We start from the raw sequence: 27,391 nt of genomic DNA on the forward strand, positions 1-27,391 counted from the left end.
GCCTTGGAAACGTGCTCAGCGTCACCAATATTATACAGAAAGCTCCCGTTTGCAAAAAACCGAAGTGCAATACAAATAATATGTACAGAACTGAGAGGATGTCCGCGATGTGTCACATGAGCAATATTAGGCCTGAGGATGTTATTCAAATAAATTATAGATTGTGCTGAGAAACGGTAACGTTCACACAGGAAATCATCAGGAAATGATAAAATGTCCGAACGCGCTCTAATCACTCTCTCCCGGCGGAGAGCTCTGCGGAGAATTTGGGCTTCAACATCTACTGGCACTTCAAGGAAGGGACACGCCATGTCTGACACTTCCTACAGTCAGGTTTCCGACAAAGAGGCGGAGAAGGTCAGGGTTAGTTGAAGTAAACCTGCTAGGGGGCAGGTTAGCTTCACGGAGTGTGTCGTCATAGTAACTCACTCAGAATTAATCTAAACTCGCTTTGTGAAACCGAAAACCCAGAGTTTTCGTTAACTCAGCGTATACTTACTCAGAGTTTGCACTAAACCGGCTTCCTGAAACAGGGCCCAGGAATGCCTCCTCAGGTTTTAATGCAGTTTGTTTAACTCTTTTATGGTTTAAATTGATTTAAATTTGAAACAACAAATCTGTCAAATCTCTTTGAGCAGCGTGACGCTCTAAATCTGTCCCACCCTATGCTGTCAAAGACAGTTGCAGCTCACCAAGAGAAAGTCTTGCGTGCTGTTTATTCAACATATTACTCAGTAATTGTATTTGATTTGATCTCCAGGCAAACGGGATCCATTGTTTCATCACACGTTTAATCCTGGGACATCACATATGTCCCTTTTCCCTTTTATTGCTTTATATTCACATGCAAATCAGATCAGGTCCACCACTCAGGTCCTATTGTCTGTAGTCAAACCCCTTTCCAATTACTCAGCACAACAAATAACAACATCTGAAATGACACTCGGTTCTTTTCATCTCTCCTCATTCTGATTTCACACATAACTTTGTTTTTCTTCTCTCTTGATGCTCAGTCACCTCCAGAGGTGGGTCGAGTATCCAAAAATTGTACTCAAGTAAGAATAGCATTACTTTAAAATATTATTACTCAAGTAAAAGTGAAAAGTAGTCTTCAAAAATGTTACTCAAGTAAGAGTAAAAAAGTACTTGGTGAAAAGACTACTCAAGTAGTATGGGCTCAAAATGTGGTCATAAATATTTTGTACTTGTAAAAAAGATTTGTATGTGTAAAAAAGATTTGTGTGCGTAAAAAAGATTTGTGTGTGGACTTAGAAAAAAAAACCTTGCAAGTTACAAGTACGGATTTTTGACCCTATTTTTCTTCCTTTCATCTGATTGGTCAATGTCATGTCAATCACAAATGTAACAATCCAATCAGAGAACAGATGGGTTTGGCTGTCGGAGGGGCGCTGTTTTGAACTGCAGGTCCTTGAAGGGTGATACCGTTTGAAGCTGGAGGATCGCTATATAAATATCCGATAGCAGCTAGGTCCCCTAACTTTCAGTAGCTGTTGAAAGGAAAAAGTTGTGGTATATCAGTGGTTAGAAATAACATTATTACTTTAGGATTAGTTTAACACAAAGTCAGGGCTGACCCAGGACCATTGCTGTGAGTCACAGCGCAGCATAAAAGTCCTTTCACATCGGATGCAGGATACGCTGCTAATGCTAACTGCTAACTAAAAGCAAAGGATCCAGAATTTGTTACGCTGGCTGCTGGGCTCTGTGGGTTTTTGCAGCTGCTCTACCTGTACTAGATGCACCTGCTCCTTGTCTTTTCTATCTCTGACTTTATGTCCTCTACAAGAGTTTGTTTTTTTTGCTAGTTCTTCAAATGTTCAATAAAAACATGTATGCTAATTCATAACGAAGAAAGCTTTGTAATGAAGACTGTCATTTCCAAAACACTGCCCGCCCCCACCCCGCGGTCCGCAGCGCTGTTGAAAAGGCTGTGGAAGTCCCTGTATTAAACACGTAGACCTGTGACATAAAAATCACCAAACTCGGACGACCACAGACTGTTTTCCTTCGTGGTGATGAAGGAAAACGCTGGGTTGGCATGTAAAAGGGCATTTATTCCCTTCAAAGACCTGCAGTTCAAAAAAAGCGCCCCTCGACAGCCAAACCCATCTGTTCTCTGATTGGATTGTTACATTTGTGATTGACATGACATTGACCAATCAGATGAAGGGAAGAAAAATAGGGTCAAAAATCCGTAGTTGTAACTTGCAGGGTTTTTTTTTCTAAGTCCACACACAAATCTTTTTTACGCACACACAAATCTCTTTTACGCACACAAATCTTTTTTACACATACAAATCTTTTTTACGCACACACAAATTCTTTTTACGCACACAAATCTTTTTTACGCACACACAAATCTTTTTTACACATACAAATCTTTTTTACGCACACACAAATCTTTTTTACGCACACAAATCTTTTTTACACATACAAATCTTTTTTACGCACACACAAATCTTTTTTACACATACAAATCTTTTTTACAAGTACAAAATATTTATGACCACATTTTGAGCCCATAAAGTAGCGAGTAACTGTTTGAAATGTCCGATTTATTTTATAAATAAATGCTATCAGACAAACAAAAATAAATAAATATACAAATTTTAGTATTTTCAAAAGGAATATATGTAAAAAGATCAATAAATTTTTTTTCCAGATTTCAGTTTTTCACAACATAAAGCTTTTTTCACCAATACCTACAGTAAATAATATAAATATATAAACAGTGCAAACAATTTCCAGTGACAAGATATGCTGTAAACTTTATATTAATTTTTGCTCCAAATGGCACAGCAGCCTCAGAGAAAACATTAGAACGAGGTATCTTCATCATATGTACATACAAGGCAGCTCAGTTTACCATAAGTTGTATGGGTGTGCATCTATTTCTGCATATTTAGCAAAAATGTGCCATTTCTTCACTTAGTGAGGTGATGGTTAAGCTTCAGCAGCAGTTTGCTCTCAAGGTTCTTGCTGTGAAGCTGTCATTGTTTAGCAGTGAACAGGAGTCCTGCATGACTGAGAAGTCCTTCACAAGCTCCAGATGCATGAAGGGCTGTATTGATTTTGATCGACAGCTTCTTGATGTTAGGAACGCCATGCAATAGATCCACACCTCCAGTGAATGGACATGAAAGGTACCTCTCCAGCCCTGCTTCTGGCTTTCCTGACCCCATGGATCCATCATCTTAGTCGGTTAGGCTGCTGTTTGCCCTGGCCTCATCCAGCTCTGTGTCGAGGTGATGTCTGATGAAGTTGAGACCCGTGAAAGGTGTATGGTTTTCAAAAGAATTGGGTCTGGTCATTATAGTGCAGTATACACTGCCAAGCTGCAGATGTTTGGCAAGAAGATTTGATCACACTGGAGATGTTTTTTACTAACTCTTGTAGAAAAACAAAATCCTGTCATTCATATCCCGCACAAACAGTTTGCAATGAATTCTAGATTAAGTTTAAAATAAGAATGTGTGCAAGGCTAAGCAGTGCTAGCCAATAGATCCTCCTGTTTGGCTGTTACTCTGGGAAAAGACGAGAAAGACATTGATGGAAGCCGTGACGGGAGCTGCGATGTGGCCTATATAATATTTATATTGTACGAACGTGATAATTCTGTATATTGTAATAATGTGATATTATATTGTTCAAACGTGAAAGGTATATTGTACTAACATGATAGTATATTGTTCTAACAATAGTATATTGTTAGAACAATATACTTTTCTATTTTTCTTTTGGCTGGGTGGCAGCTCTACGCTTCCGTACGACGCTACCGTATCCGAGGCTTTTCAGTGTGGCCTCACAAAATTGTGACGACTACAACAACCATGAAAAGAGTTGGATGGACATTGCTGCTCAATTGCAGCTGTCTGGTCAATGTTTTCCATTAGTAATTTAGCAAAGTTGATGGTGGTGGTGGTGTGTGAGTGAGTGAAAGACAGAGAGAGGGAGAGCGAGAGACAGATTTTGTATGATAAGCTTCATGTTATGGACGCACAGTTTGAGCACTCAAGTCGCATCAGAGCATCAGGCCGTATAGTGTGAGACCCTGCATCGTGACCTTTGAACTTCTAACCCCTGCGATTCAATTGTACAGTTTGAGCAGGAGCTGAATAATGCGACTGGAAAAAAATCGCACAGTGTTTGCCCAGCTTAATGCAGACTGTTTAAACTAAACAAGCTGTTGTTTCACATAATAAATTCTGCCAGCCGCAGTATTGCCTTCTGTTTTAACAGTTAAAGCAGTAGAGACGAGCTGTTTGCATGTGCGTTGAACTCCAGCGTCATTAACGAGGCTAGCTGTTAGCTTATAGCTCACGCTAGCTAACCAGCGAGCAGTTAAAAAGACAGCTGAAGCTGTACAAAACACCCACAAACTTGTCTCACTACAACGTAGCGCCGAAAATATGACTCGCAGCTTGAGCTCGACACAGCTGCTGTAACATAAGGCTGGCATCCAGCTAACCACAGCTAAGAAGATATTTAGAGAAAACTTACCGTTTCCTCAGGTTACACGAGCTGAGTTTTTTCACGCTGAAAAGTTAGTTTGTTTTGGCTCTCACTGAAGACACCGACACTGAAGACATAGCTGTTCTTTTGTACTGCTTTTAAGCGAAACGTTCTTTGTATATGAGGCCAAGGGTGTTCATCCTCTTCAGCTCTAGCGTAGACGGCTCCGCTATGTTTTCATGTTTCTTCTTTCGTGTGTCCGCTACTTTGAAACGTTTGGGCCGCACTGCCCGCCACAGTTTCAAACTGGTCATGTGACTGCATGGCCACATCTCATTGGTAAAAAAGTTACCGGAAACTCCACTGGCGGCATGTTATCTAATGTGTTAAACTAATTATTTTTTAAAAAGTAACGAGTTGAATTTTGCAAATGTAGCGGAGTAAAAGTCCCGTTTCTTCTTCACAAATGTACTCAAGTAAAAGTAAAAAGTATTGTGCAAAAAAGGTACTTTAAAAGTACATTTTTTTCAAAAACGTACTCAAGTAAATGTAACGGAGTAAATGTAACTCGTTACTACCCACCTCTGCTCACCTCACTAAACACTGCAGTTTTCAGTGCAGCACATTTAAGTGTCACCTTATATTGTTTTCTTTTAGCTCTTTCCCTGTGCTTTATTTCTTTGTAATCCATGCACTGCACCAATAGACTACTTGCACTAGGGCATGTGACGTATTTCCGTTTCCAAATAGTACCGCTTGTGCGTTTCCGGTACGTTTGCTTATCTATCGGTAGCTATGCTAATGTCGCTTCAGAATGAGTATAAAAAGGAAAGTATTTAAAACAGAACATTTTCAAAAACAGGAGAAGAAATACTCCGAGCATTGCTGTGTCCCACTTTGTTCAGCTTCAGCCAAATTTAACGGCATACTAAGTTTTCATGCCTTTCCGACCCATTCCGACTTGAGAAGACAATGGCCGGTAAACATACGCCGGGATCATTTCACGATCACCTCTCACACCAGGGTCTGCTGCAGACACTTTGCCAGTGATCAACTCATAGAGCCAACAACCCTCGATGGTCGAAGGAGGCTTATTAAAGGTGCTGTACCAACACTTTTTGAGTGGAATGGCTATAAAGTTGAACCACCGCGGCGTAGTGTTTGGGAGAGAACGGAGCGACGCCCTGAACTAGTTCCTCCTGACGATCAAGAAGAGCAAAGTCTTACAAGAGATCATGACTACTGCTCAGTCCCTGAGCCGTCTGCATTGGACATATCTGCATCAGCTGCAGAAGACCTGTCCAAAGACGTGGAGACTCTGAGGAAGGAAATACAGGAGTTACGTGTCCAGCGAGAATTTGGGTTACAGCGTTTTGCTGGCTCCGACACTGACATCCGATTCTATACCAGGTACACCTAAGTTCTATTCAAGCTAACTGTTTAAAATATACCAAGGTCACCATCAGTTAAATTTCGAAAGTTTTTCCAGTCTTAATGAAAACAAAATAGATATTTACTTTTCATCTCTAATCTGTATGCTGGTTCGGTTAGTGACAAGGAACTATTCAAACAATCAGGCATTGCTGAGAAGTTGACTGAAGACATGGCAGTGATGGTAGATAAGGGCTTCCTAATCACTGATTGTTGTAAATGCAAAGTGTACTGCCCACCTTTTCTATCTAAGCAGAAGCAGATGCCAGCATACCAGGTTAAGGAGATGCAGGCCATAGCCAGACTCAGGGTACATGTGGAGCGAGTCATTAGGAGGATCAAACAGAACAAACTTTTTGATAGCATCATTACCATGTCACATGTTTATAATATCAACCAACTGTTTGCAGTGGCATGTATGCTGTCAAATTACCAGAACACAGCATTAGTTAAAAAATGGGTTAAGTGAGACAAGATGGATTTTTCCCAAGACACCAGTGCCAGTAACTTATGGAAAATGACCTGCAGCTGAGGCCACTACAGTTGCATTTCTTCCTTCTCAGCTGACAATACTTGATTACAGAACTGGTACTTGAGTGCTGATAGTTGAGTTTCAGTTATTGATAATTCAAATTCATTGCAAATGTTTAATGTTAATAATACTGTTTAATTATATTACTATATTACTATTCAGATTCAACAAAACTGTTTATCAAAATTATAAAGTAAATCACTAAATCGTTTTAAAATCATAAGTGACATTGAGCTTTTGGAACATCAAAAATACCATTTGTCATTTTCTACAGTTCAGTTGTGTTATTGTCTAAATGTATATCAGTATGCTAGGCATGGAGTTTTAAATACTTACCATGTAAATAAGTTCTGCACAAATTCAACGTTTTAATGTGTGTTTTTAAAAATTAAATTGATGCCATTGCTTAAATAACAGTTTATTGATGTCACATAAAGGTAACATGTAACAACAAAAGAATTCATGAAATATATTGAAAATAAAACATCAGTTATTTTGTTCCAGCCAGCCTGAAGGATCTGTTTTTCTTTTTGCTATGTTTTCACTGTTCATTTTTTCAAACACAGGTATCTTGGCATATATATGTAAAAAAAGAAATAGTCTGCCTTTTCTCTGATTGCATTGTGCACATCTGTATCCATGTATATTCTTTGCACTAGGTAGTCCTCTTGTGCCCACACAACAAAGTCACACCACTGCATCCCACTGATGAGCAGTTGTCCTTGCACTTGCCAGTAATATGCGTGGCTCTTTTTTAGTTTAGGGGTACCACATTCCATCTGCACATATTTGCAGTCAATAAAGTTTTGTACATTGGGACATTTGAATTCGACGAAGCCAAACTGGGGGGTATTCATTGGGGTCAAAAACAACACCATCAGGAGATGCAGCAAGCAATGGGGTGAATGACCAGACCACAGGGTGAGTAGTTAACATTCATTAGCCTACTATACTCTGCTGCTATTGCAGGCTCCATCTCAGTTCCTCTCCTCATGTCTGCTGTCTGCCTTGTTCCCTTCAATATACGCTCTGCTAGTGACTCGGCCGAGCTCTGGCCTCTGACGTGACACACCTCCCGAAACCTAGAGGCAGTCACTCTGGGCCTGCGGAGCTGATGCCACTCAGACGAAGAGCTTTGCTCACGTGTAGCTTCCTCTATTTTGTGAGCCATTTCCAGAGTTACAGACAAGCTTTTCAGATGCAGAAGCTCTTCTTCTGAGCACACAAACACACAATCTGATGGCAAGATGTCATACCCCTCCAGAGGCAAGTGCGGTGTTGGTGGTGCATCGCGGTGTAGTGTGATGTACCGGGTTGTCAAAACCGGCTGCTGATATGACAGAACACTGCCCTCCTGCACCAGCCCAAAGGCACTTTCCACAAGGGGCTTGTCAGGTCTCATGTTCATTCTGGTCACAAGTGGCCTGTCCTCAATATTAAATTTTGCATATGCCTCCGTTATTCTGAACAAGCAGGGATCTGGTAACGGACCCACCATGCCTCTGTAGAAGCCACTCCTAAAGAAAACATCAATGACAATAATGTAAAGGAGAAGGTTATTATACTGAACAACAACTAAACTAAAAACTAAAAGGTGTAAAACAGTGGTGCATAAGTTAGAGACTGGGATGTATATGTACATGACTGAGTTAGCCGTCTTCAGAAAGTGTAATGTTGTATGTAAATTAATACCTATTCTGACACATGTATGTATGAAAAAAATAGCAACATACATTTGTAACACGTGAAACCAAATTTTACAAATCTAATTACCGTACTCCAGTCTGGGCCATCCTATTTGGTACCGGCTTAGTGAAGATCATGGAGTTGATGGGTCCTGGCCTCACACCCTAACAGAAGACACATTTACTATGGATGGTGTTGCTGTTCATATGTAAACATGGACTAATTCAAAAACTTTAACCTCATTTAAATTACCACTGTCCGTGGCTTGTGCCATTGCTGTTCAGATTCCGTGCAGCTATGCACAGGGGGGACAACCGGCACTCTGAGTTGTGAGTAGTGTGCTGTTTGGAAGAGCAGTGCCACTGTGTGATTGCACATAACAGCGCCTGCCACACAGGAGCACTGGCTATGTGTCAGTATCACCGGCGATGAATCCAGAAGCTTAATCTAAGAAGAAAGAACGAAAATTAAAAATGTAACATCTTCATGGAAGAGCCGAACAGGAACATAGTTCAGTGTTATGGTTACGTACCCTCCTGAATGCTTAGTGTTTCCTTCTCTCCCTATTAAAACAACTTAACCATGCTTGATAACTGTAATAACTTAGATTGTGTATATTTGCAGTATTAACTTGTTGTCAAATGTTTCTGATCACCCAAACACACGTTGATTTAACTATCTGACTAGTCAAATTAGGAGTGATAAAGCAGGGAGACAAGGAAAACATTCAAGTTGATGGGCCTTTAGGAATGAACTTAACTAATGCTTAAATGAACTGAACCCCACTGAACGGGGATTAACAACTTTACACAGCTTCCTGCCTACACTTAGTCTGTGTGGTGCCTCACTCTTCCTCATTGACCTGTAGCACAGGGCTCTCACACCGACCTCCCCTGACAACCTGTCTTTATTGGACACTGAATAAAGATACAAGTACCATTAGCATTATTTCTGTATTACTCATTTCAGCATGTCTTAAACATATATATTTTACACTTAGCAAGAGTAGCATTAGGTAGTTAACTACCTCCATAGTTAGCCAACTACCTAACGCCATTATAACAGTGTCTAACTACAAAAGTGACATTAGTTAAGAAAACCTCAACTATAGTTTAGGACGACATAAAACACCGTTTAAGAAAACATGTAATGTAGAGAACTGACATCAAATGAAGGACATAGCGGAGTAACGTAGTGTTTGCATTTGACGTTAGCTAGCGTTTCTTTGTCGGTTAATTTACGTTTTCTTACCTTCGTAGTTGTGTATATATGATGCAGCATATAACTTAAATCCTTTATCTAATTTGCTGGCGGGGGTAGTCGTCACTCTGCAAATCCGATGAACATCGGTGATGTTCAATTTTGGGAGCTCTTGTAGGCAGCGAGTGTAGAACGTCGCCATGGTTTAACCGCACCGGAAGCACTGGGGCAGGACTACATAGAACGCGGAAGTGTTAGTGCAAGTAGTCCATTATAATGACTATCTCCTGCTTCCTTCCGTTTCTTCAACTTGATAAACAAAAAGATACAAAGATTTTTGTTCGAAAACCTTCCTGCAATGTCACATCGGTCAAATGTATAAAGTAAGGCTTTTGTTTTCATTTTGCTTCCTTTCAGGTATGATGTTGACTCCAAAAGCCCCGACCTGTCCAAACACGTGAGTACTCACAGCTATTTTAAACCTTGAACCACAGATAAATGGAGATCAGTCTTGGGTAAAATCTGAATTATTGGTTTGAATTGCTGTGGAGAAAATTCCTCCATGTAAACATTTAAATATGGTGTTTGACAAAATGGAAGATAGTAAAAATTCCTTTTATCAGTGGTCTAATGTTGCTTGTTTTAATTAGTTTGTCGCCTGCTGCATGTTTTTAGGGTGGAATAAAGCAAACCCCATCTATTGCCTGATCACATAAGTATCCAAATACAGAGTTTTTATTTGTTCTCTTTTATTCACAGTGCTATTGTTTTTAGATATGCAGTCATATACTGTACTTATATTTCGTATGTAAATGTACAGTTTAAATGTCTACTTGATCAGCAACTGGTTCTTTCATCGTCTTTTTTTATTGGTTTTACTGGCACTGTAGTAATGGATAGTATGTAACACCATAATATACGTTCATGTAGAAAAAAGGATTACGTAATGCTTTTAACCATTAGTTTCCATTTAAAGCAATGCATCACATTATTTTTGTTCTTAATCATTTCTGGGGGGGAAAAACAAATTTTTTTTACTCATGACCGGAAACTATGGTGACAGAAAAGCATTGAAAATGTCAAAATAATCAGCGCGGGTGATTATTTGGTGTATTTGGATAAGTGAGGTTTGCGTTTTTCCATCACTTGCTTTAACTGTTCCTCTGTTGGGGTTTGGATTTTACTTTTGTGGCACAGCATGTTGTCGTCTTTCGGGTCCCACTTCCCCATTTTGAACAGTGCCAGGAGTGCTAGGTATTTGATATGGTGTTGTGTGCTGGTATATGATGTGCTCTGTTGTTATTGTTGTTGTTGTTGTTGTTGTTGCTGCTGCCGCCCAACTTTTCTGGAAGCCCGCAGAACTCAACGTAGGTCCCAACATCTCTCTCACTTCTAACACTGCATGGCTGCTGTTTCACATGAATGAGCCGTCTCTCAGGAGAAAAGAAGGCGCCACTGATCACAATAAAAACAACTGAGAGCCAAGTCAAGCCATTTGCACAGCTCTTGTTACTGGCCACAGTAATTTCAGTGGAAGTATGTAGTTTTTGTGCCTTTCGAATGTTTTATTCAACGCCATCGAGATGATCAGGTTTCCAGGCTCTTATGGGCTGCATTGAGTGGAATTAATTGGCTCAAAAAAAACCTAGAGACTCATTGAAATCAATCACTCTATAGCCCAATAAATTATTTAACGATCCCAGTCTGTCGAGGTCAATATTAAGGACTTTTGCCCCACATCCTGCCTCTGATAAGTTCAGGAAAGACTATGCTGAAAAATACACAATGAGATTCTTTGCAGAAAAACTTGGGAGTCTGATGAAGTAGATCAGTGCCGGCTGACACTGAGAGACTTCGTCCACAGACATGATGAGCTAGAGTCATAACTGTGTTCAATCATGTTTCTGGCCATTACACACGGGTCACTGAATGCCTCTTTCTTATCCCATCATGTGTAATACCTCACGGTTCATTAAATGAGTGGTTTACATCAGGTTGGTTGGAGCATATTCTGAGTGGGTTACAATAATTTCTGATGACGGGTTAAATTCAAATACTTTGAAATATGTCTCTACTTTGTTTTGAAGTTGAGGGACTCAAAGTACAGGTAGGCTCTTTTAATAGTATTCTCCTTCAGCTCAGATTATTATTATTATCCATCGAGTCTTCCCCTTTGTTTTACAATTTGTATTAAGATTTTGGTTATGTGGTTACCCAGCAAATATGGTTGAAACCCTGACGTTATCTGGGGCGATCGTGACTCAAGAGTTGGGAGTTCGCCTTGTAATTGGAAGGTTGCCGGTTCGAGCCCGGCTCGGACAGTCTCGTCGTTGTGTCCTTGGGCAAGACACTTCACCCGTTGCCTACTGGTGGTGGTCAGAGGGCCCAGTGGTGCCAGTGTCCGGCAGCCTGGCCTCTGTCAGTGCGCCCCAGGGTGGCTGTGGCTACAATGTAGCTTGCCATCACCAGTGTGTGAATGGGTGTGTGGATGACTGGTTGTGTAAAGCGCTTTGGGGTCCTTAGGGACTAGAAAAGCGCTATACAAATACAGGCCATTTACAGGCCATTTATCTCTGTGGTTAGAAGTGGAAACAGTATCACAGCAAAAACTGAACTGTAGAACTGTTGATGTTTTTTCTATGTTGGACAGAGGTCTGGTCAGATGAGCTCTTACAAAGTGAGAAATGTAGAATCAATTATCGCAAAGAAGCAATTAATATGGTTAGTTCACGGCTTTGAAACAACCACACAATGGATTCTCCATGTACTCGTGCTAGTTTTATTGGATCTGTTGAGATGTGCTTTTTTAAAAACGTTTTGTCTTTTGCTGTGTAACCACGTTATACTGTTATCTCACGTCTGTTGACAGGTGGGATGGATGGAAAAAATTCACGGTGCTGTTAAGTTGCCTATGTGTGAAACAGACCTGATTTTAGTGGAAAACATTTTGACCATTGCATTAACCCAGTATGCAATCATGCATACGTAGCCTACTGGATTACTTGGGTTCAGTTCTATAAACCAGCTTCACACCAGCAATGGACATGATAACACAACGTCACATCATTTAGCACATCACAGTAATATCACCTTTTATGAAACGCATCGTATCAGTTGTATTTTAAGTGTAGCAAATACAGTACTTCTCGTGATGATCACTTTCATCACTTCTCCAAGGTTTTTTTTTTCCTTTTTAGCAGAAGATGTTCCCACTAAAAATGAAATAGTTTGCTGATGTAAACTGTGTATGGACGGCCAAATGTTAACTTTGACCTTGCGAATGAGCATGAGTGAACAAGCTTCAGTGAATTTATCAAATTCTTGAATTTGCATGAACGATCCAGTGGTACGAGATCTGGTGGAACATCCTGAGGTTAATCTGACTTGATCTGTAGACTTTCTGTTTCACGTCTACAATCCCGCCCTTCTTTTTTTCCTTTCATCTTCTATTTTTCTTCCTTCCTTTCTTCCCTGCAGGACTTTTTGGGTCAGATGTTCTGTACTCTTGGCGAGATTGTTGGATCGCCAGCCAGTCGACTGGAGAAACCACTGGGGTGAGTAGGAGTTCAAGCCAATTTTCGCAAAGGCAAAATGCCCCCTGACTCCAAATGTGATTGAGGAACACTAGACAGTGCTAAGAGGGGAGAAAGGGCAGAAAAAATGACTTTGACACAAATGCAATTACTTATCTCAGTTCCGAGTTTGGGTCAATAACGCTCTTTCGGGAGCTTCATACCTGCATATCTGGTTTAGGCATCTTCACAGGTATGAACATAACATTTAAATAACAACATACAGACTAGATCCAGCTTGGCATTTCTGATGCTTTTCTAAGAAAGTGATTGCAGAAAATCACATAAATGGGTTCTTACAAAATGTGTCCATTAGACGAACTTGGATGTCAGTTGACTGCCAGCACATGGCACTGTAGCATGTTGCAATAATAAATAGTTTGTCTGGTACTGACTGAAAATAAGATGAATTCATTGATGTAAGTTTTGTCTCCTTTAAAAAATGCTAGTGAAGCATTAGCTTGCGTGTTTCTCAGAAGCTTTACATCAGCTGCGAGGAGATTATTAAAGTACAAAGTTATAAAGGACTGAGAGATGTGTATAAATAGACTAGAGGTGCTAATTTAGTAGAAAAGACACTGACTTAGGGCCAGAAAGAACGTGAGGTAAAAAGAGAAATCACAAGAGGGGGCGGATGATGGGAAAAAAGGCAAAGACACAGGGGCGGTTTAGAAGGAGACGTCGGTAAAGACACAAACCAGACAAGAAAGGAGAGTGTGTGTGAGTGTGCCGGTGGTGTCTGGTGGGGTGGAAGAGGTGGGTGGGGGCCAACACCCACATCCTACAGATGTTATCCACTGATAATTATTGTCATTAAAGAAAAGGGAATCGAGTAGAGCAAAATTACCTAAATTACTGCTCATCTCCTCAGCTTGTGCTCTCACACTAGCCGAGGAAAATGTAGTGTTAATGGGGTATCCTGTTATCTGTCTTTCTATATCTATCAACCATCATCATCACCAGTCTGCCGGGCTATTGTGCATTCAGGCAAAGTTGTTCAAATGCTGCTTTCAGTACAATGTGCTGGTTCTTACGTCTGAATGTGTTACCCTGGAGAGCATTAAGACAGAACATCTGAATACCGATATTTAACTGGTAAATATAAAAAATGATTACCATGTTCCTGCACTGGCGAACCTGACATGACTTTCACTTTCACTTAAAAAACAAACAAACAAAAAATTAAATCTTTGTAAGCTGATTTTTAAATTAGTGTTTTAGGGGTTTTGAACCGATTTATTATTTATTATTCATTAAGTTGTTAGATTGTGTCCATCATAATCATCGAATTACTTTTATTTCTACTTGTGTTTTCTACCAGACTTTGCGTTTGCAGTTATCTGCTGTAACATTAAAACTACCTGCCCAGCGCTTTGTAGGTCACCCATGAAAGCATGTAGAACAGTAAAGACATGCCTTGAGATATTTATGATGATTTCAATGAAGTAAAAATTTAAAGAGAACCCAGTGCAGGCTCGTCTAAAATCCCTGCTTGTGTAGATCTTTGTATCAAACAAATGCTGACCAGTAAAAACAGATTCAGGAACAGATGGTTTGTGCTGACATGTTTAAAAGAACAAAGATTGTTAGAAATGTGCTGTCATTAAAAAAAAAAAGGTCTGCAACAAGTGTTTCTTTTTCTGGGATTTCGCCTCTTTTTCTGGTAATGTGACAAACTGTTGTTCAAATGCAGGAACACATGTGGACATACAAATCACCAGGCTGGTATACTTTAGTGCAAAGATTTCCATACAGGTCTTATTTAAGAGTAATATCTATGTTTTACAATCCAAGTCTCTGTCTCTGTTCTCTTCATGACATCCATTATTAAATAAAATGCCCGTCAACGCCAATATTTCTACCAGCAACATAGGGGACGTGCTGTTGATAGACAGACTTGTCACACACAGCTGTGGCTACAACTGTAGCTTGCCTCCACCAGTGTGTGAATGTGAGAGTGAATGAATAGTGGAATTGTAAAGTGCTTTGGGTGCCTAGAAAAGCGCTATATAAATGCAATCCATTATAATTTGTGCAGTGAACTTTACACTGAATGTCTTGTGTCTTTAATACATAATACGAAAGAGGGCTCGGTTGTGTCGGCACACCTGTGATGATGAAAGTTGCAAAACTGTTACCAAACCATTTCCGACTGTGTGTTTATGCGTTCTCTCTATCCTTGGTTCACATTTTCCACTGAAGTTGCCGGCTCATGGGGGGGCTTTAGCAAATATAATTTGCCCTGAAAGTCTATATTGAGAGCATAGAGATTACTAATGTTATTAGAAATTTAATATCGAGCCATGTCTATCTGTAGTGGGAATATGTATGGCATGTTTAGAAAAGGAAATGGAGTATTTGCCAAACCATTCATTTTTACTTTGAGACATTCTGCAGCTGCGAGATAAAGGAAGTGCTTGCCAAATTTCATTTTTACGACAGCCTTTAATCTTTCTTTAAAGGCTGCAAAATAAAAGCTCCGCTGGAAACCAAAACAAAAATAATTACATCAACCTTTCACCATTCATGGCGTATGTAGGGCAAGCCTATTTTTAACATGGTGAAAGCCGGCATACCAGTGTAACTCTGGGATAGTACATGAGGAGTTTGTTCTGGCTTGTAATGACTGATCACTGGTTTCTGGCTGACTCTGATTCAGATTTTGGGATCACTTTAATTCAGTGCTCTTACTTAGTCAATATGCAGTAAACAATACCCTTAAATGCCATTCCCGTGAGATATTAAACACCTGTATGATTATGTGCAGGACACAAAGGTTAGCTTATACAAAGGATTTAAAGTGATTAGCAACTTTTCACTGCAAGTTATAGATAACAGGCTGAGTTGCTGCTTCTTTTAATAGCTTCCATGGGGTTGAGTTTGTAATGTGGAGGAACAGTAAAAACACAGAGTTTAAATGAGCATGTACATATACACATTCACACACAAAGTGTTGCATTTCCCTGGCAGATATACTCGCGACTGAAATTTGGTTTCATGTTTCTGTTGAGTAATGAAGAGTGATTCATATTTCATTGCTTGAAAAATGTCCAAACATTTGGAAAAACATTTGGAAAAAAAAATCAGGGAATGTTTTAGAATATTGCTTTTGTTTTTCATGTTTCAGTACGCTGTTTCGCTTTTCACCTGCAAATGCAAAGTATCTAATATGGTGTAAGTCGGAGAAGTAAATCTCTATACATATCTACTTCTATGTGTTTGTGTCACATATGTACATAAATCTGCTTCTTTATAAATTCTGCAATACCATAAAGTACAAATAAGATCACATTAAAATGCATAACTTAATTTTAGTCCTTTCTTTCAGCCTCTAAACGTATACTGTCCTTCATATGCAAATGTGTGCACAGACTTGAAAACACACATGAAAAAACAGGCATGTTTTATTTATTTATTTATTTCATAGATCCTGAGCATAAATGGCACACAAATTAATAAGTGTATTTTATTCTTGTCCCCTGTCTTGTGCTCTCTTTTCTCTGGCTAATTGTAATGGCTTTAATCTTCCTGAAATTAGTGCTTATTTAATTAGGCAGCAGCCATTGTGATTTTCATTATATTAAAAAAAGAGAATAGAAAAAAAGCTCCTGATGGCAGAGAGAGCGAGAGAGACAGCGACACGCACACACACAGAGGGAAGGAAAAATTAATGACCAGGGACAGAAACACAGACGCTGATGAAAACACTCAAAACAACCTATAATTGCTTGTCTGATTCTACACAACACGAGTCGCTGTCTTAGAAAAAAGTGAGAAAGGCAGAGGGAGTTAGATAATATTCACTCAATATGTTTAGGATGATGCTTTCATTACACATGTTCTTCTTTCTGTAAAATCTACCCATGAGACTATCTATCCATCAACCCATTATAAATGCAGACCTGTATTTAACAGATGCTAAAGATGTCAAAATCCCTTCACAGCTCCACTCTGTTCTCAGGGGTATTGGTGTCAGCAGAGGCCTCCACTTTAATTGATTTTGCTGCTACTTGTTTGTAAGAGACTTTGTATTCAGGTGTCACGGTCTTGAGCAGGATGAATTTTATTGTAAGACACCGAGTAATTAGCACTGCTAGTAATTAATTCATCAGCTTGTGTGGCCTCAAAGCCTCTTGTCAGGTGCTGTTTAGTGCACTGTGTGATTTGCACATTCCCTTTGAATGTGAATTGTGTCACTGTCCAAATACTGTGCTTCACCTGTTACATAATACTCAATACATCCTATTTGAATCACTAGACTTCAGCTAAAAACACGACTAACTAAAAAGTTGTGTTGAAATGACAAAAGACTGGCAACACACACGGCCAACAGTGTGGCTAAAAACCGGCCACGTACCTAGTATGCCATATAAATTACTTTTGATTTAAAGTTTGCAGATTGCTGTTTCAAACTCTACATTTACATATAACATTTGTACAAATATATTTTCACCATCTCTCTCCGAACTCATTTCCATCTCACGCTCACTTCAAGCATGAACTGTTTCAGGGTTTTAACTCATGGAAACATGGATAAACATGCTTGTTTATTCCCGATATTGTTGCAGTTACCTATTGCCAGCAGATTAGACAAGTGACCATGCTGTGTCTTTAGCTGACAACGAGCCAGCTAAATAACAATGGCTGGTTATACGCTAACGTTATGTGAGCTAATGTTAGCCTTGAGTGTTCTAAAACTCAGACTCTCTCTGCTAAGTGTCCTACAATATTAGAGCTGTTTCAAAGAAAGCTTCACTAATGCTGGCTAACAACAGCTAACAGCTGAAAAAATAACAGCTAACAACGATGGAAAAATGAGCTTCACTTACTCATCAATTTGATTCAGACTCCTTTAACAAAGTTCTACAGTCTTCTCCAGAGCAAACAGATATGGACACCCAGCTGAGGTAAATGAAGGACTGACAGCCTACACTCAGTATATATGGTGGGCAGAGCTGTTTGTCCTACAGCGGCCATCATAGCTAGGATCATTCACTTGAATCGGGAGGTGTAAGAAAAGGGAACTGACTAGAATCCAGTGACCTCCGGCAGTGATATTTTGCACACTGTGCTTTTAATTTGACAGTCAGAGTCATGCTAGCTGTTTCCACTGCAATGTAGTGCAGATGGGTGAGAAATTAAAGGCCAAACCAACATGAAGTGCTTTAGTAAGCAGCTTGTGTGATGCCTGGCATTGATTTTCTAAGATTGAACTCTCATGGTGCGACCAAAAAAAAATTTCATCTGGTGCTTTGATAATAGCCTGCTGCTGGTGGGTGCCATCCATAGAGTCTGTCTAAAATCTCCCACAGGTGTTAAACTGAAACTTGATTGTGAAGGTCATGCATATGACTGAAATCAGTTTCATGCTCAGTGACTGCTCATGCAAAATGGTAGGAACAGATGAAAATGCATAAATATAGGACACATTTAATTGTGGGATAAAGAAGATTTGCAGTGAACATATTCACTAAGGAGAAAAGTAAAACCCAAACCATGACTGCAAAATCCCTCACACAGCCTAGGGATTTGGAGTTTTCCCTTAAACTGCAGAATTAAATTGGTCACTAACTGTGTCTTTGTCACAAGTTGCGAGCCATGTTGTCATCTTTTTTGTCATCCGTCACGTGTCACTGATTGATGCTACAGACATATGGCTCTCAGTTTTGTGCTAGACTTTAGATAAACCTGTTCTTGCTTACCTGAAGCAACTATACTGGGTAAGAATGGATGTCAGCATCATTTGGAATACAGGTTTATAAGCCGGTAGTGTCATAATATGTAAATCAGACGAGTCTTTTGTTTCCACTCTGATTTCATCTCAACTGAAAGCGACACAGATTTAATAAAAGTGCTTCAAACAAACCTTAAAAGCAACCTTTTAAAAGATTTATAAGGACCCAAACTATTGCACTCAGTGTTATTAAATGAAGTAGCTCTGGTACTTAAGTCCAGCTAAGTAGCCTGTCTGTGGGCTCTAAACAACAACCGAGGGGAATCAGTTTCCTTAGAAACATCAGCCAGCCCTTGTCATTCACTCAGCAGGTGTAGTGTGAGGCAGTCGTGATTACCAGCCAACAAGTTCATTAGTCTTTAGCGTGACTGAAAAATACACTCTTGAGCTCATAGTTTCAGAGCCCTTCTTTAAACAAATGGCTAAATTAGCAGATCGCTTAATGGAAACTGTTGCTGAGACTACGTTGTGGACATTTTTATCAAACCTGACCTGTCACGGTATAATGTCTGTACTGTGTTACGATGATATTGTGCTTATTTACAGGGTTATGTGTTTCTGACACGTGACTCCAGCATTTCCTAAAATGTTAATGAAAATAATTCATTGTGTACATGTGGATGTGTGATAGAGAGAAAGGAACAGAGAAGAGCAGAGCTCTGCCGCCAAACAAGACATTTGTTTCATCTGAACATCAAAGGTCCTCGGCTCTTTCATGATTGCTTCAGATTGTATGCCGCTCTCTTGCCATTGGCCTCAAATGCATAAAAACTGAATGGCACATATGGCACATAATTCAAAATGAGTGTCCTCTTTATAATAATGACATTGATATATTTATATATTGAACATTATGTGTAGTAGTGTCCGTGCCTAGAGAGGTTGCTGTTGAAAGGCTCTCGTGTGTCTCAGAGACGGAGAAAAACAAAACCATTTCTTGCTGTTAGAGTAAACACCACTTACCTCACTACGAGAGGGAGATGTGAGCTATCATATTACCATACAAAGCATGACTTTAGTTTTCCAAACATACCACAAGACACATTCAGCAGGTAAAGGATATTTATCCAGTGAAATATTTCAACGTTTTCTAGACAAAGATTTATTATTATCATGTATTATTTTCAGGCAGCATATTGCAGTGGCATTGGTCATCCCTTGGCTTTTCTCTTTGAGCCACTGTGAAGCTGACATTTGTATTTTTGTGTGCAAAACCCCATCATGTCTTGGATGGATTACTATGACATTTGGTAAAGACGTGTATGACTTTGGAGTTCCTTCACTTTAACTCTGGCGCAATCATCGGGTCAGGATTTTAATTTGTCTCATACTTTGGGTTATTACCAAATACCTGCAAAACTAATTACTTTTAAATCAGCCTACCTTGTGTTTAGAGCTATTTAGGAAATGTCAGCGTACAAGTAAAGCTGAACTAAGACGAGCACGCCCGGGTGCCTGTGGACTCTTGTGTTATTTAACAGCTGGATTTTCCAAGTCTGGAAAACCTAAATGGCAAAGATTGATGATTTTCTACCAATTCTTCATATAACCATAATTATCTTTTAAACAACAGTAAACATACAGGATTTAAAGACCTTAAAAGGGTTCTGCCATGATTAGAAAAACACTAGATTGCTCATATTTCTTTTTTCTTCTCAGCTGTCTAAGCCCATTTTAAAAACACAGACTAAAAGAAAATAAAAACCACCACTCAGCTACAAAACCAGCCGCTCTGATCGAGCACGTATGCAACCAAACACAGAAGAAACATCAGGATAGGAGAAGATAATTAAAGATAAAAGGTAAAAGATGCATTACATCACATGAGGAAAGACATAACAAATCCATACAACAAATCTTCTCAAATTCAAATTCAAATTTTATTTGTCACACACACACAACCATACACAGTATGACATGGGGGTGAAATGCTTGTAGCTGTACAATGCCCGACCATTAAATGACAGAAGAAAAGTTCTACAATATTTACAATTTACTACAAAAATTTACAAATTAACTTAGGAATTTACAGTAAAGAACGTGCAAATAGCAGAAGAGATTATAAAGATAAGGATTATAAATTATAGGAATTATAGGATTATAGGATTCTCATACCAAGCATAACCACCAACCGCAAAACCCAGAGTTGACCTTCTTATTAGTGAACAAAGGTATGAATGGAATGATTAGGCTGAGTGCTTCAAATACAGACAATACGGTGTTTTTTATTTTTATTGATTCAGAAATGTTTAACTGTGCACAAACACTCTCAAGGCGCTGCCATTTACAGACTGCTGACCATAAACACCACATTTTTCAACTGATGCCCACAGAGCAGCTGCACTGCAGCAGATGGAGGTTAAATTACTTACTCAGTGGCTCACTGATGGTAGACAAGCAGGAGGTAGAATTATTGTCATTCACTTCAGTTTTCCCTCACTCCAACACTCCAGCTCGAAAAAATTTAGATGGCACGTTTCCTTTTCCCTGACATTCTGACAGCTACCATCGACAGTCAGCTCTTGTGGTCTGTTGTAGGATTTCTTTTAAAAACCTGCATATTTAAGGGAATTACACGGATGCGTGCCGTTTCATTTGGGACCATGGGAGACAGGCAAATTGAATAAAGCTGAATTAATAATGCAAAGAAGAACAAGAACGCGACAGAGAGAGGTGCATGATTAAAAGTGCAGAAAAGACATCGGAAAAATGTTAAGGGGAGCATTGAGGACGAGGTGTGTTTAAGCATGCGTTGCCTTTTACCGCTTCGATATTCCCTGAATGTCAGTGCAAATTACCGGAGCAGAAATGGGGGGAAATTTTTTGTGAATGTCAACAGATTCATATGGGGAGAGGCAGGATACCCAGCTGGGTAACAGTGCAAACCAACACCACAGCCGCTTCCTCGTCTCCAACTATTGGCCCCCCTGGATGAGGTGGAAGCTACAGTAGAAGTATTTATATTTGCAAATCTAAGAACTTTTGAGATGATTACATTTACAGTGTATGTGGGTTATGGCTGCCATTAAATCTATCTGTCCATCTACCTATCTATAAAGGTAGAGCTATCTCTCTAGGTGCTGTGAATATTTAAAACATATTTATATATATTATATGTATATTATATGTATTTTTAAAATAATATACAGACATGAATGGGCGATTCTTACATTTCTGCACAGAGTTCATAGCTGTTGTGGCTTAGCAACCTACCAGCCAATCAGACAACAGCATTCCCTGTGCTGGGTAAATTTTTTCCCCACCTTATATCAATATGTTTCAAACATTCACCCATCAATAAAGTCCATTATAGGATAATCAGAAATATTAACATTAAATTTATTCAAATTGTTGAATTGTTGTTGTTTTTAAATACTTTTTCTTTTTAAATATCAAAACTTTTTCAAATGAACAAATGTTTTGACCCTGATTTAGCTCCTTATGTTATTCGCTTCAGCTGTCAGTGGTAATGATCGATGATCAATGTATCAGTCATAGGGCAGAAACAGCTAGAAGTGGGACTCAATTTCTTACATGCCTGTAGGGGCCTTAAGCCTGTTGATTTTAAAAATGCTGCCACTGAATCTTTCGCCATGATCCCAACATAAAGGCTGTGGAAGCAGGATTATTTGTGGTCTTCTAAGAACTAAAAACTTTTTGTTACAGAAACATTGTCTTGGTTAGTCTTGGAAGTCACAGACCTCCCTGGCAGCTGTCTTTGTTTTTTTGCAGAAAATAGCTCCAGTGAAACTTGGCTGCAAATGTCAAATATTTATCACTAAAAGTGCCAGAATAAAATCATCCACCTCTGTTTTTGCCACCACTGGCTGTAGCACAAGTTTCAGAGGTGAATATTACAAAACCACAGCCCACAAAGCCAGAAATAAGAGCATGGCTGGATGCCACAAGTTGGAGTCTAGACAGTTCAGTATAGAATAATATTCAGTCTTGTTTAGTCAAAAGCAATATTCAGTTCAATTCAGTTCAATTTTATTTCTATAGCACCTAATCACAACAACATCTGCCTCAAGGTGCTTTATATTGAAAGGTGAAGACCCAACAATAATACAGAGAAAACTCCAACAGTCAGACGACCCCCTATGAGCAAGCACTTCGTGACAGTAGGATTGAAAAACTCCCTTTTGACAGGAAGAAACCTCCTATCTTAAACCCTGACTTCATTAAATTGAATTGATTACATATTGCTACACTTTATCTACTTTATCAGGAACACCTGTTCAACTTCTTGTTAACACAAATATCTAATCAGCCAATCGAAGGACAGCAACATTTAGGCATAAATGGTGAAGATGACTTATCAAACAGAAAAGCTTGGTTTTCACAATCCCTATAGAGTTGTAGGAGACGATATAAGGACTGCATCAGAATCATGACTTTAATATCAAATATCATTTAAACAAACTCTTGATAATGTCAGGCGTCATTCAGGCAGTAGTAACAGAGTTTTCTGTTACTACTGCCTTACAGCTTGTAAGGTATTTTGTGTTTTTGCATTTAATACTTGTTGCCCTTTTGCCTGAATAAGGAAACACTGAGGATCATTTTACATAGTTTCAATTTTTGCATCAAGAGTTGGATCATCTCCTGTCTGTCCTCTTGACTTCTTAGTCTTCATTTGAACTTCCACAGATCCATTCACACCAGTCAGAATAATGGATTCTCCTGGCTTTCTTCCCACTTTACCAGAACTGAACGCAGTTCATTTCATTTATTTATTTATTTCACACTTGGTACAACAGTTTCCACAGTTAGTTCTTTCAGACAAACCAACCACACTTTCTATCAGTAAAGCACTGCAACCATGTGTGAAAAGGAGCAGGAAGAAGAAAAGATTCTTATTAAACCCTGCTCCCTATAGGAAAGGTCTTGGGCATTTTTAATTCCCAGATACTCCACACATTTTTGTCCCTGAACATTGATAGCCACTGGGGCGTCTGTCAAGTCAAGTTGATCCTCCGCCCGACAGCAGGCGACATAGGCAAGCAAGGTCACGTGATGTGCATAAGTTCTGACCGCATTGAAAATAACCCTCGTTGCAGAATTGGGATGAATTTCAAATTATTAACTAGTCCTGCTTTTGTCTTGTCTCCTTGATATCAAGCTTCAACTGCTTATGACATTTCTTGTCTCCTGAATTTTCTACCATTAACACGTTAACATGCTCACAAGATTTCCATCACCCAGAGGGGGATTTTCATTCATCTCATCTATCCTAACCTTTCCAGCAGGATTGGAAATTGAACAATTTCATTCTTTCTGCAAGGTGGGTGGTTTTCTGACTGTGTCTGTTTCTTTATAGTAATCTTTATCTGTATCTCTGCTTAGTTCTCTCTATTTCTCTCTAACCTCACCTGTCATGAAAACCATGTCTCTTTCTAGCAGTCCTAACCCATGCTTCGAGTGAGCTGTGCTCCACTGCGCCCCATCATTACCTATCTGGAACATGCAGCTGTGCATGAGCGCAGGCCACAAGGGGGGGAAAAAGAGGAAAAAGAAAGCGGCAGTTTTGTTTTTTCTCTTCGTGACATTTTTTTTGTGATAAGACTCTCATGTTTGGCTCCTCTGGAGAAGAGAATTGAAGTTTCAGCTTTTTGAACACTGAATTTTCAGGTGCTGGTTCTCTGTGCTGTGGAATTATTGTCGGTGTAGCTTTCTGTTAGTCATATGCTGTATCGTTGTATGTCCTAGTGTTTCCTTGTGACTGGGCCTCATGATACTCATCTTTTCCTGAAACATTTGGCAAAAAAAACAGTCATTTAACAGTCAGCAAATTTCCATAACTTTTACAAATAAAAAAAATGCATTCGCTGGCCACTTCATTAGATACATCAGGTTAACTGCTCGTTAACTATCTAATGCAGTCCCATCTTAAAATAATGCTGCATGCGTTCACAAAAATTAAACATTTTATTATTTGTACACATGCAGTCTCTCCCTCTTTACATAGCTAAGTACTTAACAGCAGAGTTACTCATTACCAAAGTCCCAAAAGCTGTCTTGACAGTTGGCAAACGTCTTGGCATCTCCACACTGGGCACTTATTTCCAGTTAACAAGACCAGTCTTAAATGACTGGGGAGAGATCTGTACCAGTGTTTACCACAGACATGGATTCTATTTGTCATAGTGTTTTGGGTGGGGTTTGATGGGGTAGTGGGGTTAAGTACTTTGTTCTTCCAAAGTGCAAGTGCAAGTACTTCATGACAAGCAAATACTATAATCATCTGCCTCTCCACTGGGTCTCTGGTTCCCACTGCAGCTGGCAGTCCTTTTTCTGCTCTGCAGCCTCTGTGAGCTCAGTGTGGAGGGACTAAAAGCAGTTCTCTACCTGCTGCAGGGTTTCATTAGAGCAGCCCTTAAGCTTGCAGATCTCCAGAGCAAAACAACATCCGCAGTCGCAAGCTACAGTCCCAGAAGGCAGCATTAGAGTGTGTCTGACCCCAGGAGTCGATAAATAAAAACATAAATAAACAAGAACAGGAAAGAAAAGAGGTGTTACATTTGAAAAGCTATGTGTCTTCTATAAACTAAATCAGCTGAAAAATATTTAGTTAGTTTCTCCTGGTATGTCATTTAGGCACAAAGTGAAGTGGGTGGAACGAATATTTCACTTACCACTGATTGGTTAGTTTGAAATGAAAGACAGAATTGTCTCCCACCAGGAATGAATTCACTTGGTAGGAGTGGAAGTTTCTTTCTCATTATCAGGTGGTCCCATTTATATTCCAGCCTAGAGAGATAAACTCCACTTGTGCACCCTCCCCTGACTCACTGTTACCAGAGTATGTAAAACATTATAAGAAAAGATGAAACAAGATTAAAATAATCCAAGAATACAGAATACAAACATCCCACCAATACTGATTTTAAAACACCCTAAATTGTTTAATGACACACACACACACACACACACACACACACACACACACACACACACACACACACACACACACACACACACACACACACATCTGTGCTCTGCTCCTTAGGCAGACTGTGCTAATGGAGGTTTGGTACACTGGACTGATAAAGCTGTCACACCAACCCCCACCCTGCTTCTTTCTTTCTCTAACAGAGAGTGATATATCAAGTCTCTCACTGGCATCACTTCCACAAAGAGACTTCTGACTGCCAACAGATGTTTACACACACACACACATCACACATACTCACACACGCATGCATTAGATCACTGTCCCTTAGTAGGTTTCCACAGCAGCTATTCATAGCTTCTAAACACGATCTCCTCACCTATCCTTCTCTGGATTATTCTGCTTTTCAATCGTTTGTTTTCACTCCCTCGTGCACTCCGTCACTCTGTCTCTCTTGCTCACACACACTTGTCTTCCTCTCAGATTAGACCACGCTTGCTGGATCCATTCATTGTGCTTTGCTCTTTCTCCTGAGAAGCCTTTATTGGTGGCCTGGCTTGGTGTCAAAGAGTAATATCTGTTCTGGGAACAGTTGCACTGCAGATGTAGGTTTTCTTCATGACAAAGATCATGCAGTAAATATATGTTATTGGACTTATTTCCTTAGGGGGTTTCTCTGAATGGCCAGAAAAGAATAATGGCCGGGAGAGTAATTACCACCAAGGGCTTCTCTTCCACATGAGTACGCAACCCCGTCCTCTCTCCATGCTCTGCCCGTCTCTCTTTACGTCATGCGCTGATGGGAGGTGGTGTCTTTGTGTAAGGCTGCAGCTGAATCTTTGCCTTCTGGGGGATGTACATTGAATGTGGCCATAGAGCAGATTTTTGGTGGGGAGGATAAGTCTTTGCAGCTGGGGCACATGTATACGATTTGGAAACAAGTTACTAGATCATTGCAGACGACTCTTTGCCCCATTTGAGATTTGGGGCCATTTTAAACCGATCTTCACGCCCAAAATGTGAAAGCAAAAACACACGACCAGGACCTAACTCTAACCCGTTCTTCCCTTCAAAAATTCTCCAGCTCACCATAGCAACCAGGAGCAGTAGACAAGGCAAGCTTTTGCGACATGTGCTACAACGCTATGCAAAGAACTGTAGGTTCTTGATTATTATAACTATTTTTGGCTTTAGAGCTGCATTGTTCTGACCTATCAGTCACTGCCTGAGGTTACTGTTACATTTCCTTCACCCCAGTAGGTCGCAGCAGACGGCTGAACCTGGTTCTACTGGAGGATTTTTCCTGCTGCTCATAGGGAATTGCTGGCTTTTATCTTCAGTATTGTAGGGTCTTTACTTTACAATATAAAGTGTCCGGAGATGATTTATTTTGTGAGTTGGTGCTATATAAATAAAATCAAATTCATATTGAATTTAAATTAAAATGAAGAGGAAACTGGCAAGGCGATATTTAAACACCTCTCCCCTAATGGAAGCTGCAGTTGCAGCAGCGTGCATTGCTATTTAGCTACAATAGTGAGACAACTTCCACTTTGTTGTGCTTATTATTGTTATTGAGCTGCATTATGTTCCCTGCACGAACAGAAATCAGTTACTAAGGTGGATGGAGCTTAGCTAAAAGTCAATTGGCTGCAGACCACAGGGTCAGGAGGCATATCCACCCTCTTTCATCTTGCAGCAGTGTAACTCTATTATTTGTGTCAGTCACATTCTACCCTATATTCAAGTTGTCTTGGAGTGGGCGGCTGTGCAAGACAGTTCTCAGTAATGTTGCAGTTTCTGCATGTTGCTGATTGATTAATCAATTATTTACTGCTTTTTTAATCTTTGAAGTGCAAACAAACCAGTGT

General features: G+C 39.7%; 2 protein-coding genes across 3 annotated transcripts in view; one reads left to right on the plus strand and one right to left on the minus strand.

The window, feature by feature from the left end:
* cpne5b (copine Vb) overlaps nucleotides 1-27,391 on the plus strand; it is a 144,674-nt gene that overhangs the window by 39,964 nt on the left and 77,319 nt on the right. For both annotated transcript variants that reach the window (XM_085273604.1, XM_085273605.1), the window contains exons 6-7: nucleotides 9,740-9,779; nucleotides 12,800-12,876. In XM_085273604.1, coding sequence (XP_085129730.1) covers nucleotides 9,740-9,779; nucleotides 12,800-12,876 — 117 coding nt within the window. The remainder of the gene's footprint in view (nucleotides 1-9,739; nucleotides 9,780-12,799; nucleotides 12,877-27,391) is intronic.
* LOC146574040 (uncharacterized) lies at nucleotides 6,208-9,589 on the minus strand. The gene is made up of 5 exons (XM_085273601.1): nucleotides 9,374-9,589; nucleotides 8,948-9,039; nucleotides 8,375-8,569; nucleotides 8,210-8,286; nucleotides 6,208-7,953 (listed from the first exon to the last, which is right to left on the minus strand). The coding sequence occupies exons 1-5, from the start codon at nucleotides 9,522-9,524 to the stop codon at nucleotides 7,314-7,316; spliced, it is 1,155 nt and encodes a 384-aa protein (XP_085129727.1). The 5' UTR covers nucleotides 9,525-9,589; the 3' UTR covers nucleotides 6,208-7,313.

This window comes from Mchenga conophoros, linkage group LG5 (assembly GCF_057382185.1).
Source record: "Mchenga conophoros isolate Kocher_MC1m ecotype Shallow Benthic linkage group LG5, M_conophoros_male_GT1.1, whole genome shotgun sequence".
Classification (NCBI taxonomy): Eukaryota; Metazoa; Chordata; class Actinopteri; order Cichliformes; family Cichlidae; genus Mchenga; species Mchenga conophoros.

Excerpts from the sequence above, each read along its gene's own strand:
- LOC146574040 (XM_085273601.1), bottom strand. The coding sequence starts at position 9,524 with ATGGCGACGTTCTACACTCGCTGCCTACAAGAGCTCCCAAAATTGAAC. Across the intron at positions 8,287-8,374 it reads GGCACAAGCCACGGACAGTG|GGTGTGAGGCCAGGACCCAT; the intron begins GTAATTTAAATG and ends GTCTTCTGTTAG. Across the intron at positions 7,954-8,209 it reads ATGGCCCAGACTGGAGTACG|GAGTGGCTTCTACAGAGGCA; the intron begins GTAATTAGATTT and ends TGTTTTCTTTAG.